The 14,657-nt window shown below is 33.7% G+C and overlaps 5 protein-coding genes across 5 annotated transcripts; 4 read left to right on the top strand and 1 right to left on the bottom strand.

Moving 5' to 3' along the window:
* The first annotated feature begins 259 nt into the window (after positions 1–259).
* On the top strand, positions 260–1,203 carry LOC108462857 (histone H2A-like). Its single transcript, XM_017762768.2, has 2 exons — positions 260–573; positions 808–1,203. Exons 1-2 carry the CDS (start codon positions 364–366, stop codon positions 1,060–1,062), a joined length of 465 nt encoding a protein of 154 aa, XP_017618257.1. The 5' UTR covers positions 260–363; the 3' UTR covers positions 1,063–1,203.
* A 934-nt stretch (positions 1,204–2,137) lies between these two features.
* LOC108467344 (histone H2A-like) lies at positions 2,138–3,199 on the top strand. The gene is made up of 2 exons (XM_017767981.2): positions 2,138–2,566; positions 2,756–3,199. The coding sequence occupies exons 1-2, from the start codon at positions 2,357–2,359 to the stop codon at positions 2,999–3,001; spliced, it is 456 nt and encodes a 151-aa protein (XP_017623470.1). The 5' UTR covers positions 2,138–2,356; the 3' UTR covers positions 3,002–3,199.
* Positions 3,200–3,418: 219 nt separating this feature from the next.
* LOC108467346 (probable histone H2B.3) lies at positions 3,419–4,118 on the bottom strand. The gene has a single exon (XM_017767982.2). The coding sequence runs from the start codon at positions 4,003–4,005 to the stop codon at positions 3,589–3,591; it is 417 nt and encodes a 138-aa protein (XP_017623471.2). The 5' UTR covers positions 4,006–4,118; the 3' UTR covers positions 3,419–3,588.
* Positions 4,119–4,946: 828 nt separating this feature from the next.
* Positions 4,947–8,144, top strand: LOC108467255 (ras-related protein RABE1c-like). Its single transcript, XM_017767847.2, has 9 exons — positions 4,947–5,131; positions 5,240–5,370; positions 6,194–6,266; positions 6,361–6,461; positions 6,884–6,949; positions 7,148–7,245; positions 7,383–7,445; positions 7,536–7,628; positions 7,707–8,144. The coding sequence occupies exons 2-9, from the start codon at positions 5,298–5,300 to the stop codon at positions 7,785–7,787; spliced, it is 648 nt and encodes a 215-aa protein (XP_017623336.1). The 5' UTR covers positions 4,947–5,131; positions 5,240–5,297; the 3' UTR covers positions 7,788–8,144.
* Positions 8,145–10,798: 2,654 nt separating this feature from the next.
* LOC108467254 (pentatricopeptide repeat-containing protein At5g42450, mitochondrial) lies at positions 10,799–13,168 on the top strand. The gene has a single exon (XM_017767846.2). The coding sequence runs from the start codon at positions 10,991–10,993 to the stop codon at positions 12,545–12,547; it is 1,557 nt and encodes a 518-aa protein (XP_017623335.2). The 5' UTR covers positions 10,799–10,990; the 3' UTR covers positions 12,548–13,168.
* Positions 13,169–14,657: the final 1,489 nt, after the last annotated feature.

The raw sequence follows: 14,657 nt of genomic DNA, 5'->3' as shown, positions 1-14,657 counted from the left end.
GTTAATAAAAAATTAAACTTAAGTGATCAAAACGGAAATCAATTAATAGTTGAGGGACTATATATATAAAATTTACCCAAAATAATTACTTATTAATAGATATAACACTTTCTAACAAGTTGATTGGATCGTTCCATTTCACGAGGATCGCCAAACAAGATTATTATCCGCCGTCGATTAAACAACCAATCAAGCGGCTCAAAATTTCCAAATCCGTTAGCCAAATGTCTCCCATTTTTCTCACCTCGCATATAAATAGAACCAAATTTTCCGATAAGAAATCACAAACATTTTCTCGAGAAAATTTTACTGCGAAGTTTCCTTTCCTTTTTCGATTTTTTCCTCCAATTTGTATTTGAAGTGATGGATGCAGGATCAAAGGTGAAGAAAGGAGCCGGAGGAAGGAAAGGCGGCGGTCCAAAGAAGAAGCCGGTTTCTCGTTCGGTGAAAGCCGGATTACAGTTTCCCGTTGGTCGGATTGGCCGATACTTGAAGAAAGGCCGATACTCTCAACGTGTGGGAACCGGTGCTCCGGTTTACCTTGCTGCTGTTCTTGAATACCTTGCTGCTGAGGTAAATTTACTTTTTCCCAAGCGTTGAATTAGGTTGAAATGTGCTTATAGTTCCTGTACTTTTAAAGAATTATGAATTTAGTCCCTGTACTTGTTTAGGGACTATAGGCATATTTTAACCGTTGAATTATCCCCATTGAATTTGGGGATTTGGTTGATTGAGACCTTAAAGTGTAGATATACCCTTAAATATGTTTTTAAAATTGGGTTTGTTTTCCTTTTTAATTATATAAAGGTTCTTGAGTTAGCTGGTAATGCTGCAAGAGACAACAAGAAGAATAGGATCATTCCAAGGCATGTTCTATTAGCAGTGAGAAACGATGAAGAGCTTGGGAAGCTTTTAGCTGGTGTGACTATTGCTCATGGTGGTGTTTTACCCAATATTAACCCAGTTCTTTTACCAAAGAAAAACGAGAAAGCGGCTGCAAAAGAGCCTAAGTCGCCATCTAAGGCTACAAAGTCTCCAAAGAAATCACCTAAGAAGGCTTAGTTGTTTGTCTGTTATAGGGTTTGTTTTGATTTATCTGTTAATGTATGTAGGTTCCTTTTGTGTACTTTGGTTGTAGGAAAATGTTGGTAATGTTGTTTAGAATATGTTTTGTTTGAAATGAATGAACTGAAATTCAGATTATATGGGTTTGTGCTTATTTTTATCAAATTGATTATCGTCAGTGATAACATTCCTTCAATCGATCTTCCCGTACTGAAAATCTAACAATCATCTTCCCGGGTCTATAGCATCGCAACTGCGTGCGGAGGTTTTGCCCTTCTGTTCTTCCTTTCCGGTTATCTTCTTGTTATTGTTCTTCGTTGACTTCGGTTGCCTTTTGCCACTAACCATGTGGGATACCAATGTTTGCAAAGGATCGTATACATCGAGAACTCATGTAGCGTTCAATTTCAATTGTAACCCCTGTTTTTCACGGCTACCTTTTAAGGGTCGATACCTGCTTCAATGGAGTCTTCTGTAAGAACGGATGACAGCACGAAAGGTCTAACTAAAGACTCGAACGAGAGCAAGGTAACTGGTTGGAATCCTTGAGGAATATCTGCTGCAATGCGGTTCTAGGTTGATCGATGAATGAACTTTATTTTCACGGAATTAAGATTATCAATTAATTGATAGAATGTTAACAGTTTTAAGGAATTAAGATTAAATTGATAGAATGTAACGGTTTTAAGGGCTGATACCTGCTTCAATGGAGTTTTCTGTATGAACGGATGACAGCACAAAAGGCCTACTAAAGACTCAGAACGAGAGCAAGGTAACTGGTCGAAATCCTCAAGGAATATCCGCTTCAATCCGGTTCTAAGTTAATGGGTGAATGAAATTATTAACGGAATTAAGATTAAATCGATAGAATGTAAACAGTTAAAGTGTATAGAATTTAAGATTAAATTGATAGAATGGATGAATCAACATTATTTTAATAGAATTAAAATTAAATCGATAGAATGTTAACTGTTAGGGTTGATAAAATTTGTAAGTATTATAGAAAAAGAAATTTTAAACTTAAGTAATCAATTTAGCCCCTTACATCAACTTGATTGGATTGTTCCATTTCACGAGGATTGCCAAATCAGTTGCATATCCACCGTCGATTAAACAACCAATTAAACGGCTCAAAATCTCCAAATCCGTAAGCCAAATGTCTCCCATTTTTCTCTCCTCGCAATAGAACCAAATTTTCCGATAAGAAATCACAAACATTTTCTCGAGAAAATTTTACTGCGAGATTTCAATTCGGATTTGAAGTCGTTTCCTCCAATTTGTACTTGAAGCGATGGATACCGGATCAAAGGTGAAGAAAGGAGCCGGAGGAAGGAAAGGCGGCGGTCCAAAGAAGAAACCGGTTTCTCGTTCAGTGAAAGCCGGATTACAGTTTCCCGTCGGTCGAATTGGCCGGTACTTGAAGAAAGGGCGATACTCTCAACGTGTGGGAACGGGTGCTCCCGTTTACCTTGCTGCTGTTCTTGAATACCTAGCTGCTGAGGTAATTTCGTTTTTTACCAAGCGATGAGTTAGGTTAAAATGTGCTTATTATAGGGACTATAGATATATTTTAACCGTTGAATTATCCCCATTGAAGTTGAGGATTTGGTTGATTGAAACTTAAATTGTAGATACATCATACACCCTTAAGTATGTTTCTAGAATTGGGTTTTTATTTATTTATTTAAAGGTTCTTGAGTTAGCTGGTAATGCTGCAAGAGACAACAAGAAGAATAGGATCATTCCAAGGCATGTTCTATTGGCAGTGAGGAACGATGAAGAGCTTGGGAAGCTATTAGCTGGTGTGACCATTGCTCATGGTGGTGTTTTACCCAACCTTAACCCAATTCTTTTACCAAAGAAAAACGAGAGGGCGGCTGCAAAAGAGCCCAAGTCACCATCCAAGGCTACCAAGAAGTCTCCTAAGAAAGCTTAATTTCATTTATTTGTATATGTATGTAGCTTCCTTCGTGTAGGAAAATGTTAATACTGGTAATGGTACTTTGCCAGTGTTGTTTAGAACAGACTTTGGTCTGAAATGAGTGAAGTGAATTCAGATTATATGGTGTTGTGTTAATGGTATTTGTTGCACCGTTTTATGGTAATAAAGTCTGTTTCGTCTTGTTAGTGTAAAGTCTCTTTGCCCCTTGCAATAGTTGCTTCCCTGAAGCAACTTTCTTCTTCGTTGATTATGGTATTAACATCCCTTCCTTCATCATCTTCTTCACGCACTAAAGGTCTAATAATCCCATTCCGGTACTGAGGTCAGATTGAAATCACGTATTGCCAGAAAGTGCTTCTACCTCATTTGGAATGGCGGTTTATCATTCAATTCGATCATGAACATCTCGTGTTAGGGAAAGAAACATCATTCAATATCCATATTGGGTATAATCAAAACAACTATCATTGAATACCAAAACCTAAAACTCAAGAACATTAAACCATCATTTTGAAAACCCTAAAATCCCAAATCGGATAACCTAATAAGAATCCAATCTCAAAACAAAAAGAAAGATAAATCTAAGAACTAGTGAACTTAGTCACCGCCTTTGTTCCTTCAGAAACGGCATGCTTAGCCAATTCACCAGGCAAAACCAATCGAACGGCGGTTTGGATCTCCCTAGATGTAATCGTCGGCTTCTTATTATACCTAGCCAATCTCGATGCTTCTTGAGCCAATTTCTCAAAGATATCGTTGATGAAACTGTTCATTATCCCCATCGCTTTGCTCGAGATCCCGATATCAGGATGAACCTGTTTCAATACCTTGAAGATGTAAATCTTGTAAGTCTCGACGCTCTTCTTAGCCTTCTTCTTCTTCTTATCTGCGCCGCCTTCTTTTGAGATCTTCTTCTCCGCCTTTGGCCTCTTCTCCGCCGGAGCCTTTTCCGCCGGCTTTTTCTCGGCGGGCTTCTTCTCACCAACCTTTGGAGCCATAGGATATAAAGAATGGGGAAAACGAGGGTTTTTTGAGAACGGAATCAGAAATGAAAGAACTCGAGGAATTGGAGAATGAGTGAATTGAGAGTTTAGGGGGAGATGGATTGTTTACATATAGAGGAGAGGTGGTTTCTGATTGGTTAGTTGAGTTTCACTCGGATCGATGACGTGGAGTCCTTTGAGTTGGTTAGATTTGAGGCGCCGTGCGGAAATAGGTAAGGACAGTTCACCACTGCTAAATTACTTAAAAGTCCCTTACGCTAGTTTTTCGGTTAATTTCTACTATTAGTCCTTGTACTATACATAAAATGTGAATTTAGTCTATATATTTTAATTTGGTATTTTAGTCTATGTGCTTTTTGTATTTTAAATTTCAGTCCTAAGCACATTATATTTGTTGAATTCATTAAATTTTTTGTACTTCCTAAATCATAAGTAACAAATACATATTTTCACATTTATAATGTCATGTCAGCTTCTTAGTTCTTTATATTATCAAAAAAATCAGTTAACAAATTTAATGATTACCATCTGCGTCCAAATTGAAATTCCGAAATTTGAAAAGTACAAGGACAAAGAATAATTGAATAAGAGAGAAAGTGGACTAAAACTACAATATAACATTTAATCAAACGAATTTAACTTCTATATGAATTCCAATTGAAATTTCAATTTATAAAAATATAAAATTAAATTTTAAATTTACACCTAATACAATAAAAATTAGTTTTATTTTATCAAGTAATTTCTTATACTTTTATTCTATTCAATATAAGGTTTGGCATAATACTATAATATAAGGATACCACCAGAACATTACGAAGTATAGAGTCTAATTTAAAATTTAGGCCATACCTGAAGGACATCGCATGTAATAAACCCTGAAAGATAAGAAAAACCGTTTCCGTCCACCTTACGTCCACACAGATCTTAACACCAAAAATTAATCCAACGGTTAGGATTTGATTCCGAGCAACTTATTTCTTCAAACATTACTCTCTTTTCAATATTTCTTTTCTTCTCTTTCTCACAGAAGAACAAAAAAATTCAACGGCCGACCGTTTGTGTCGTACCGGAGACGCTTCACATCTCATTTCACCAGATCTCAACTCTTCCTTCGCCGGTATTGCTTTTCTTTTTCAATTTACCAAAATAAAATTAAAAATACATTTTATTTCCATTATTTTATTTTATTTTTACATTGATTTTTGACGACGATTTTTTTTTCTAGGGTTTATTTGTTCTTCCTTGTTTTTTGGCTGTTTTCAATAAATTTCTTCTATTTTTCCATGGCTGCTCCACCTGCAAGAGCTCGAGCCGATTACGACTATCTCATAAAGCTCCTTTTGATCGGCGACAGCGGTAATTTTTTTTAAAATTTAAAATCTCTTTATATATGAATATTGATTTGAAATGCGATCTAGTAGTTAATCTACATCGTTTTTGAGAAATGTCAGCGCTCTTTGATAGGATTTGATTTTTTTTCGTAATGTAGAAAACCTAGATGTGAAACCGTGGTTTGATTTCAGGATCATTACCTTAGATTAAGCTTCGCTTTAGGTTCATGTATTAACTCAATTGCGTTAAGCGAGATTGATTCGGTAAAAAGAAAGGCCTATTTGTGTTTTTTTATTTTTTATTTTTATGGTGGAACTATGGCAGTGAGCTTTGTTCATCATATATAGGTTGTATCTATTGATTTCTATGTTTTAATATAGCTCATTGCCATGTAAATATCCTCTGTCTCGATTGGGGATTAATGACTGATGATGTATTCATTTACATGAGCTTTCTTGATATTCTGCATTTTCTTTTGAAAAAAATAGGTTCTATTTAGTGTTTTCATGGTGAATATATGCTAGTGAGCATTGTTTGTTATATATTTTAGGTCACATCTATTAATTTCTATGTTTTAACATAGCTCATTGCCATGTGAATATCCTCGGTCTCTATTAGTGTTACTGATGATTAACATCGTGGAGGCATAGAATGTACATTTGCATGAAGGAACTGTTTCTTAATTCATGGGATGTCTGCTGCAAATAGCTGTATACTTGCCTGTAATTAGGAATTAATAGTTGATGTTGTATTAATTTACATGATATCTTTTCTTGATATTCTGCATGTTCTTTTGACTTTGTGTAACAAAAATGTATGTTTACCTTGTTATTGCGTTGTTGGGCAGGTGTGGGTAAGAGTTGCCTTCTTTTGCGTTTTTCGGATGGCTCATTTACTACAAGTTTTATCACAACCATTGGGTAGGTGTTTTCCTAATTGCAGTACAGTGATCTTATTATTATTGATTTTGTTACAAAGGGTATGTGGGTTAATAATGATGTGTTGCTTTGGCAGAATCGACTTTAAGATTAGGACTATAGAGCTTGATGGAAAAAGAATCAAACTCCAAATTTGGGATACTGCTGGGCAAGAGCGGTTTCGGACTATTACAACTGGTTTGTTTTTGGCTCTGAAGGTGTCATTGTTTAGAAATGAATCCAATCAGAATTACTATCAGTTTGGTTTATAATAATTTTGATAGCATGACTTGGGCATTGATTTATCCGAGTTTGTTAATTGTGAGTGTCATTGCATGATGTGAGCTTTTGTTTGCTCTCACTCTGATATTGTCAAATTTAACATCTCTAGTTCATTGTTGCTCTCCTTTCTGTTTCTGTTGCTTTTTCAGTCTGTTTGGAAATTAGGAGTTTGTATGCTTCCACGGTTTGTCTTTAATTCTTTCAAACCTGCATAACGTCTTACACCCGAGTTTTATTACAAAACTTGGAAATAAGATTACAAATTCAATTCTTTCTATTGTCTTCTAGAGTCTTGTCTGGTTGACAGATGAATTAAGTAATGTTTTCTATTTGTGCAGCTTACTACCGTGGAGCCATGGGCATTTTGCTCGTCTATGATGTGACTGATGAGTCATCTTTCAATAGTAATTACTGAACTTTTTAATCGTTTTTATTTTGTATTTTCTTACATATGCTGTTTGATCTTATCTACCTTTGAATTTTTTTAGCCATTTCTACCGTTTCCTGTTAATTTTCCTTGATTTTGAATCTTTTCACTTTCCTGTAATTTGGAAACTTGAAATACCCTTCTTTTCCACTAAATTTTATCCTTTTTTGCTTAGACATTAGAAACTGGATTCGTAATATTGAACAGCATGCTTCGGACAATGTCAACAAAATTCTGGTGGGTAATAAGGCTGATATGGACGAAAGCAAAAGGGTCCGTTTCTCTTTTTCCCTCTTCCATATTTGCACATACGTTTTCCTTTCTTTCAATGCATTTGCAGCTATCCCTCCGTTTTTCGTTTTCCCATAGATATTTTTCAAGTCAAGTTGATTTTGCAACTTCTTTTTCAGGCTGTCCCTACCTCAAAGGGCCAAGCTCTTGCCGATGAATACGGCATCAAGTTCTTTGAAACTGTATGTAATTTTCACTACGGGTCTTTTATTTTATTTTTTCTGATACGATTAGTTGGTCTTTTGTATATGCTCAATCTTGTCATCATGCAGAGTGCAAAAACAAACTTAAACGTTGAGGAGGTTTTCTTTTCAATAGCCAGGGACATTAAACAAAGACTTGCCGATACCGACTCAAAGTCTGAGGTATGGTTTCTTTAAACACGAACATATTAATTATTCAAACTCATTTATCACTGACAATATTTTTTTCCCTTCCAACAGCCACAGACGATCAAAATTAACCAAGGCGACCAAGCAGCAGGAGGTGCAGCGCCCGCTCAAAAATCAGCTTGCTGCGGTTGAACGAACTATTTCGAGGATGGGATGAGATTTGAAGGGTACATTCTCTATTACTGCAGTAGCTGTTTTGGTCTTAAAAAAGAAAAAAAACTAATTTTGTTACAACTTATATATATTGTTTGTGTTTGTATTCACTTCTTTGCTTATCATTATTTTTACAATCTGCTAACTCCTTTGTGTGAAATGTTTGATTATATTAGATTATTTTTATCACCTAAATAACGTGTGTTTGGTAGCAGTAACAGTACCATGGAGGCGTATGTATTAGGAGTAGGATTGCATTGTCTTATTTACTCAAAAAAGAAGAGGCAAATTAGTCCTTGTACGTTAAATTAAATTATCCATTTTTGTTATTAAAAATAGGTCCCTGCATGCCATGTATCATTATCTAGTTATTTTGTTACTTACATTAATTTTTAACGGTACAAATGAATAAAATCTTAAATAGAAAAGATCAATATACTCTTTGAATTAATGCACTAAGATTAATTTGCTTTATCTTTTGAGTAGATGGAACAAAATATAATTTAACTCCCAATATAAGGGTTACTACGGTACTTTTAATCATATGCTAGCCGATTTATATCTTACCATTATGACATGTATACATTTCTTAAAAGGGTACATATACAATCTTGTAATATATAAAGGGATTTTACATGAATACATGATAAAGCAAATTCAATGTGAAGATCAACTTTGGGAGCATTGTTCCCAAGTACAAAGGATTAATTGCATCATATATCTCAAATTATGATTAAGATGAAGATCAACTTTGGGAGCATTGTTCTCAAGTACAAAGGATTTATTGCATCATATATCTCAAATTATGATTAAGATTTTAAATTAGTTTTCAAATTTCGAATTAAAGTCTTTAAGTGTTAGCTCCAAAGTGGAGCGTATCAGAATATATGTTTAATTGTTGTTCTAAAATAAAAAAGGTTAATTTCACAGTATGTTGGAATTTTAAAATATTTTAATTAAATCTTTAGAATATCAATATTTTATATTGAATCATTCTTTTCTATACTATGGATCAAATGTCTGTTAAAGAGTATTGATTCTGATTTTACAAGGTGTTATAAATTTGTGCCTTTATCTAATTAGAAATAATAAGAGATTTAATCACTACTATTATTTATAAAAATCTCTAATTAAGGAAGTCCAAGATTTTCATTTTGTTTAATGTCAATTGTAATTAATGAAAAATTAACGCATTCTCTTCAATTCATAAATAGGAAGATAATACACTTTAGCGTATTTGAATTCACATCCTTCTGTATTGACAATAATGATCATACCAATTGAGTTAAAGACTCAATCAACGATTTATGGCTAAATTTTTTTATTATTGCAAATGATTTTAACAAATAAATAATTTTATGACTTAAAAAAAAACCATTTATTTCTATATGCAAAACCTAGCTTATATTTTCTTAATTAAGTTCTTAAGTGATGAAATAGCTTCTTCTTGTAATTATGAGAAATGGAAATGAACTATTATGTATGTATTTTCATAATCCAAGCCATACACTAGGAATCTAATAGTTATTTTGCAGGTTATATATCAATGTTTCTTAATAGTGCCGAAAAATTAATAAAATAAAAATCGATTCGAGTTGAGTTTAATTCGATTTTTATTATTTATTTTATTTAATTTAAATAAAAATTAATGAATCAATTCAAAACAATAGAATTTAATTTGATTTTTATATTTAATTTAATTTTTAATTGATAATAAAATCGAATCGAATCGAGCAATTGGGTTACATTCTAACTTGATTTTCAACTAATTTTAGGCATTGCTTGAACTAAAATCAAAGCAACTGTACTACAACAACGAAGTACAATCAATAAGAGATGAATTTATAGGTGAAATTGGGATACACCAAGAAATAACCAATGTATTATATCAGCTATTATTTCAAGCCTGCCATGAAAGAGACGAAGCTAAACAGCAATTGAAGCAATCAATGGTGGAAATCTCCGAATTGAAGAAATTACTCAACAAACTGTTACCAACATCCAACTTTTCATCCGAAACCAATTCTTCCGACGACGTTTCATTGACGGCCGATGATTGTACTCGTCGGAAAACGTTGAAAGCTTCATTGGTTGAAAATTCCGGTGGTCGAATTCCCTTCAGAAAATGTTATTCTATCGGAAATGTAATTGATGCCCTTATTGAAGGAAGGCCGTTGCCGGTGAAGGGAGGTTATTTGAAGCTGTTATTGATACTCCGCCATTGTTGGAGACGCTTATGATTATGGGTGAGCTTCCTAATTGGCGAAACTCTCCGCCATTGCCGTTTAATCTTGTTGTTAATGAAATCTCTAATTCCCAAACATTGAACTATAAGAAGTGATGTAAATGAGGGTAGTTTTTGGTGAATAATTTATGAATGGTGTGGTTTTTCTTTATTTATAAAGTTTTTTTTTTAAAAAATCTTACGATTTATTGAATTATTTATGTGGGTATGAAATATTATAAAATGATCACTTAATTATTTAATTTTATCTTTTTTTTAATACCAAACGAAAACATCTAAAAACTCAAGATAGTTGGGTGACTAAAAAAGACAAACTGAATAGTCTAGTAATAAAAAAAGAAAATCACTAATAATTGAATGATTATATTATAATTTTTCATAAATAGGTGACCCTAAAAAAACATAATTAGATGACTATTTATGTAGTTTACCTTTTTTATTTAAGTCATTTGGTAGTTATTTTTTAAAAAAAGTTTGATTAGCGAATTCGAAGCAACTATTAGACGATCAATATGATAGTTCAGTACCTATTGATGAAAAGAAGAACATAACTTATATCTAAGTCAATTTAATAGTTACTATCAAATATCGAAAAAAATTGTTTGAATTTTGATTTGTCAATTCATGACAACCAAAGCTATTTTATATATAAGAAATAAAAGCTGAATTATAGTAGAAAAGAGAAAGAAGAGCTTTTGATTGATACAATTGATGCAAACATAAAAAGTCATGTAAGAACGATTTTAACAGCTCACTGATTTATACGAGAAATTTCGAATAATTCAAAAATAATTCAGTAACAAATTTATAACTTTTGAAGTTAAATGATAAAAATAATATTTTTTTTCAAGCAAACAAGTAGTTTTTATATTTCCCTTTAGTTGACTATACGGGCCTTGATTTAGCTATAAAAAATTGTACATAGAAAACCCACTCCATGTTTCGATTGAATCCAAATTATAGATTCTCTCGAGCCGCTGCTGCAACCATATTCAACAATGAAGCTCATAACCCTCTATTTATCGTCCCAAAAGTCGCCAATACACACTTTTGCTTTTCATCAACCTCGTTTGCGGATGCTTGCAAGTTATTCGACGAAATGTCTGACTTAGATGTAGTCTCAGCCACTTCCATAATAGGAACCTTCTCTAAGCAACACCTTCATAAAGAAGCCATATATTTGTTTACCAGGATGCTTTTCAACAATATTAGACCCACTGAATTCACATTTGGGACTGTGATTCACTCTTCCACTTTGTTAAAAGACCTCAACATTGGCAAACAATTTCATGGCTGTACAATCAAAAGTGGTCAAAATTCTAATGTTTTTGTGGGGAGTGCAAGTTTAGATCTTTATTCAAAGTTAAGTACAATAGAGGAAGCAAGAAAGGTTTTTGAAGATACCCATCAACCAAATGTTGTGTCTTATACAACTTTGATATCTGGGTACATAAAAAATAAGAGATTTGAGGATGCTCTGTGGTTGTTTGAAGAAATGCCTGAGAGAAATGTTGTGACTTGGAATGCTATGATTTCTGGGTTTAGTCAAACTGGTTATAATGAAGAAGCTGTAAATATTTTCATTGAGATGTTAAGAGAAAGGGTAATGCCTAATGAATCTACTTTCTCCGGTGTTATTATAGCAGCTGCTAATATAGGTGCTATTGGTAAAGGCAGAAGCTTGCATGGTTATGTTTTTAAGTGTTTAGGTGATAAGCTTAATGTGTTTATTGGCAATGCTCTTATTAGTTTTTATGCTAAATGTGGAAACATGGAAGATAGTCTCTTGGTTTTCGATAAACTTCGAGGACGGAATGTTGTTTCTTGGAATGCTTTAGTATGTGGTTATGCTCAAAACGGAAGAGGAATCGAAGCTATCGAGTTATTTGAACAGATGATTGTAAGTGGTTTAAAGCCTAATGATGTTACAATTCTTGGTATATTATGGGCTTGTAGTCATGCCGGTCTTGTTACTGAGGGCTATTCATATTTCAATAAGGTAAGACATAAAGAACCTAACTTGCTTAAACCAGAGCATTATGCTTGTATGGTGGATATGCTTGCTCGGTCTGGGCGGTTCAAGGAAGCTGAAGAGTTTATTCACCGGTTGCCTTTTGAACCAGGTATTGGTTTTTGGAAAGCACTACTCGGTGGCTGTCAGATTCACTCGAATGTGAAACTCGGGGAATTTGCAGCAAGAAAAATCATGGCATTGGACCCGGAGGATGTTTCGTCATATATAATGCTGTCTAATGCGTATGCTGCCGCGGGCAGATGGGAAATTGCATCGACGGTGAGGAAAGAGATAAAAGAGAAACAAATGAAGAGAATTCCGGGTTGTAGTTGGATCGAAATAAGAAACGAAGTTCATGTTTTCCTCAATAAGGATTGCAAACATTGCCAGATAGATGATATCTATAGAGTCTTGAAGATTTGTATACAGCATTCATTGGACTGTGAAGCTCTAAGCATTTTAATGGAGTTTTCCATCTAATTGGTGCCATTTGGACACTAACATATATTGAGAACGATCGATGGGATAAACTAGACTTGGGAGATTCAGCAGAATATGAGATCAAGTACTGAATTATTCGAACCTTTGGTAATTCGGTTTCAAATTCGGTGTTGCTGCTAACATCAAAACAAACATTCGATAGCCCCTGCAGGCAGTCTCGAAGAAGAATATTACCGAAGTGAACAACAAACCTGACAGCACCAATGTATTAGAAAACGAAACTAACTTCAGTTTGAAGATGAAAATTTTTGCTATTTCCATGGTGTGCATGGTGGATTTGTATTCATACTTCAGTTCATCTGCCTTGTTCTATTAAGCTTTCCTTTGCTTGTTCCCAGCTACAAGCATACATACATACATACATACACACACACCTACGTACAAGTGTGTGAAGTGTTTACAGAGTAGGTGTTAAAACAGTTGCACATGATGGTACTATTTGCGGGTCTTATACAGAAGCATTTGCATCTGTTCTTTTGCTTTTGAGACAAAAATCTGTGACATGTCAGACTTATCTGATCATACGACAAATTTCTGAAACTGGCCCTGTCTTGTACAAATCTTTCCTCTCCTATCCGATCATACGACAAATTTCTGAAACTGGCCTTGTCTTGTACAAATCTTTCCTCTCCTTGCTCATTTTATGTTGTTATTTATGCTATTCAAATTCAGGGTTAATTTTAATTTTATTCGAGATCACACTCACCCACTCTTAATCCAGATTATTCAAATCCCTTTTAGTTTGAGCTAGGCCTATTCAAGTGACTACCAGCCTACACAATAGGCCAGACTCGATTCATAAATAGGTCTAGCATGGCCCTACATGACTTTAATAGTTTTGGGTGTTGTTTTTTTAACCAATAATTTTGAATGACTAACAAGAACACGACATTGAACCACACAATAATCTAAACTTTGCCTACCTTTAGTGTCAATGCAATCTAGTTTCCATTCCCTTTTTTTAAAAAATCTTAAAATCCAATGCTGAATCTATATAAAGAAAAGGGTAAAATGCTTTAAAACCAAGAAAACAAAAATTGAAAGTGACAAAGTAACTTGAAATAAGATGGGAAGTCAATCATGTAATGCCACAACAACACGGTAAAAATTAATGATTGGGACAGAACATACATGTTTTTTGGCTTGTATTTGACTTGTGTATCATTGTCTTATATCCACAACTTTCCATTCGTAGCTTATACCTTCAAAGACTGGTCTATTTTTCTTCAGCTTGTTAGGTCAGTCTCCAATTTCAACCAAAAAAAGGCCAAGTTCCATGTACACAAATTAATTAAATTGAATATAATATCAGGTATAATGATAAATTTAGCCTGTTTAGTTCTTTAGTTTTGGACCTAAATTTGATCAATTAACGAGTTAAATCACTGTTCTTAACGATGTTGACGCGAAGTTCCACATGTATTCCATGATAACATGAAACCATGTCTTGTATATCATGTCAATAAATAATTTAAAAATTAAAAAAAAAAAAACTAATACTAAGTATACATAGATTGTCATGTTTAAAATTTTAGCATTTTAGTTAGTATTTCCGTTAAAAAACAACAATTCAACTCTTTTTGAGAAGTTGATGATAAAATTCAATTTTTTTTTTGAATCGTTGAATATTAATGGCTAAATTTGTCATAATGCATAATTTGACTACTTTTCAAGTGTTGTAAGGCTAAGTTGATATAATCAAAGATTAGGGTTCTTAATATCAAGGTTGATAGGCCAATGAATGTGTGGCATTTGTCTTCTTGATTAAGCTAATTTTGTCTTTGCAAAAGGTTAGTAGACAATTATAGGTATTCAAAAGCCTTAATTATTGTTGATTATTACTTGATTACCCTTCCAAATCCAATGCTCTTCAGTCAAACCCTTTCTCTTTTATCTTTATCTTTATCTTTAATTTTTCCTCTTTTTTTTCCCATCTTTAACAAGCAAAATTGTTGAAGCTTCTCTTAGATCATTTCCATGGCTATCAATGACGCTATAACATAATCAAACAAATAACCAAATTCACCTTGGCAGGAAGAAAAGACATGCACATTATGATCATTACAAGACAGTTAAAAAAACAAAACAG

The sequence above is a fragment of the Gossypium arboreum genome, chromosome 2 (genome assembly GCF_025698485.1).
Source record: "Gossypium arboreum isolate Shixiya-1 chromosome 2, ASM2569848v2, whole genome shotgun sequence".
NCBI classification, from domain to species: domain Eukaryota; kingdom Viridiplantae; phylum Streptophyta; class Magnoliopsida; order Malvales; family Malvaceae; genus Gossypium; species Gossypium arboreum.
This window is presented reverse-complemented; position numbering and strand designations above follow the sequence as displayed.

Bases quoted from the DNA above. Each gene is read 5' to 3' on its own strand.
- LOC108467254 (XM_017767846.2), top strand. From the start codon at position 10,991: ATGTTTCGATTGAATCCAAATTATAGATTCTCTCGAGCCGCTGCTGCA.
- LOC108467255 (XM_017767847.2), top strand. From the start codon at position 5,298: ATGGCTGCTCCACCTGCAAGAGCTCGAGCCGATTACGACTATCTCATA. The intron at 6,950-7,147 runs GTAATTACTGAA...TTTTTTGCTTAG, and splicing joins TGATGAGTCATCTTTCAATA to ACATTAGAAACTGGATTCGT. The intron at 7,446-7,535 runs GTATGTAATTTT...GTCATCATGCAG, and splicing joins GCATCAAGTTCTTTGAAACT to AGTGCAAAAACAAACTTAAA.
- LOC108467346 (XM_017767982.2), bottom strand. From the start codon at position 4,005: ATGGCTCCAAAGGTTGGTGAGAAGAAGCCCGCCGAGAAAAAGCCGGCG.
- LOC108467344 (XM_017767981.2), top strand. From the start codon at position 2,357: ATGGATACCGGATCAAAGGTGAAGAAAGGAGCCGGAGGAAGGAAAGGC. The intron at 2,567-2,755 runs GTAATTTCGTTT...ATTTATTTAAAG, and splicing joins TTGAATACCTAGCTGCTGAG to GTTCTTGAGTTAGCTGGTAA.
- LOC108462857 (XM_017762768.2), top strand. From the start codon at position 364: ATGGATGCAGGATCAAAGGTGAAGAAAGGAGCCGGAGGAAGGAAAGGC. The intron at 574-807 runs GTAAATTTACTT...AATTATATAAAG, and splicing joins TTGAATACCTTGCTGCTGAG to GTTCTTGAGTTAGCTGGTAA.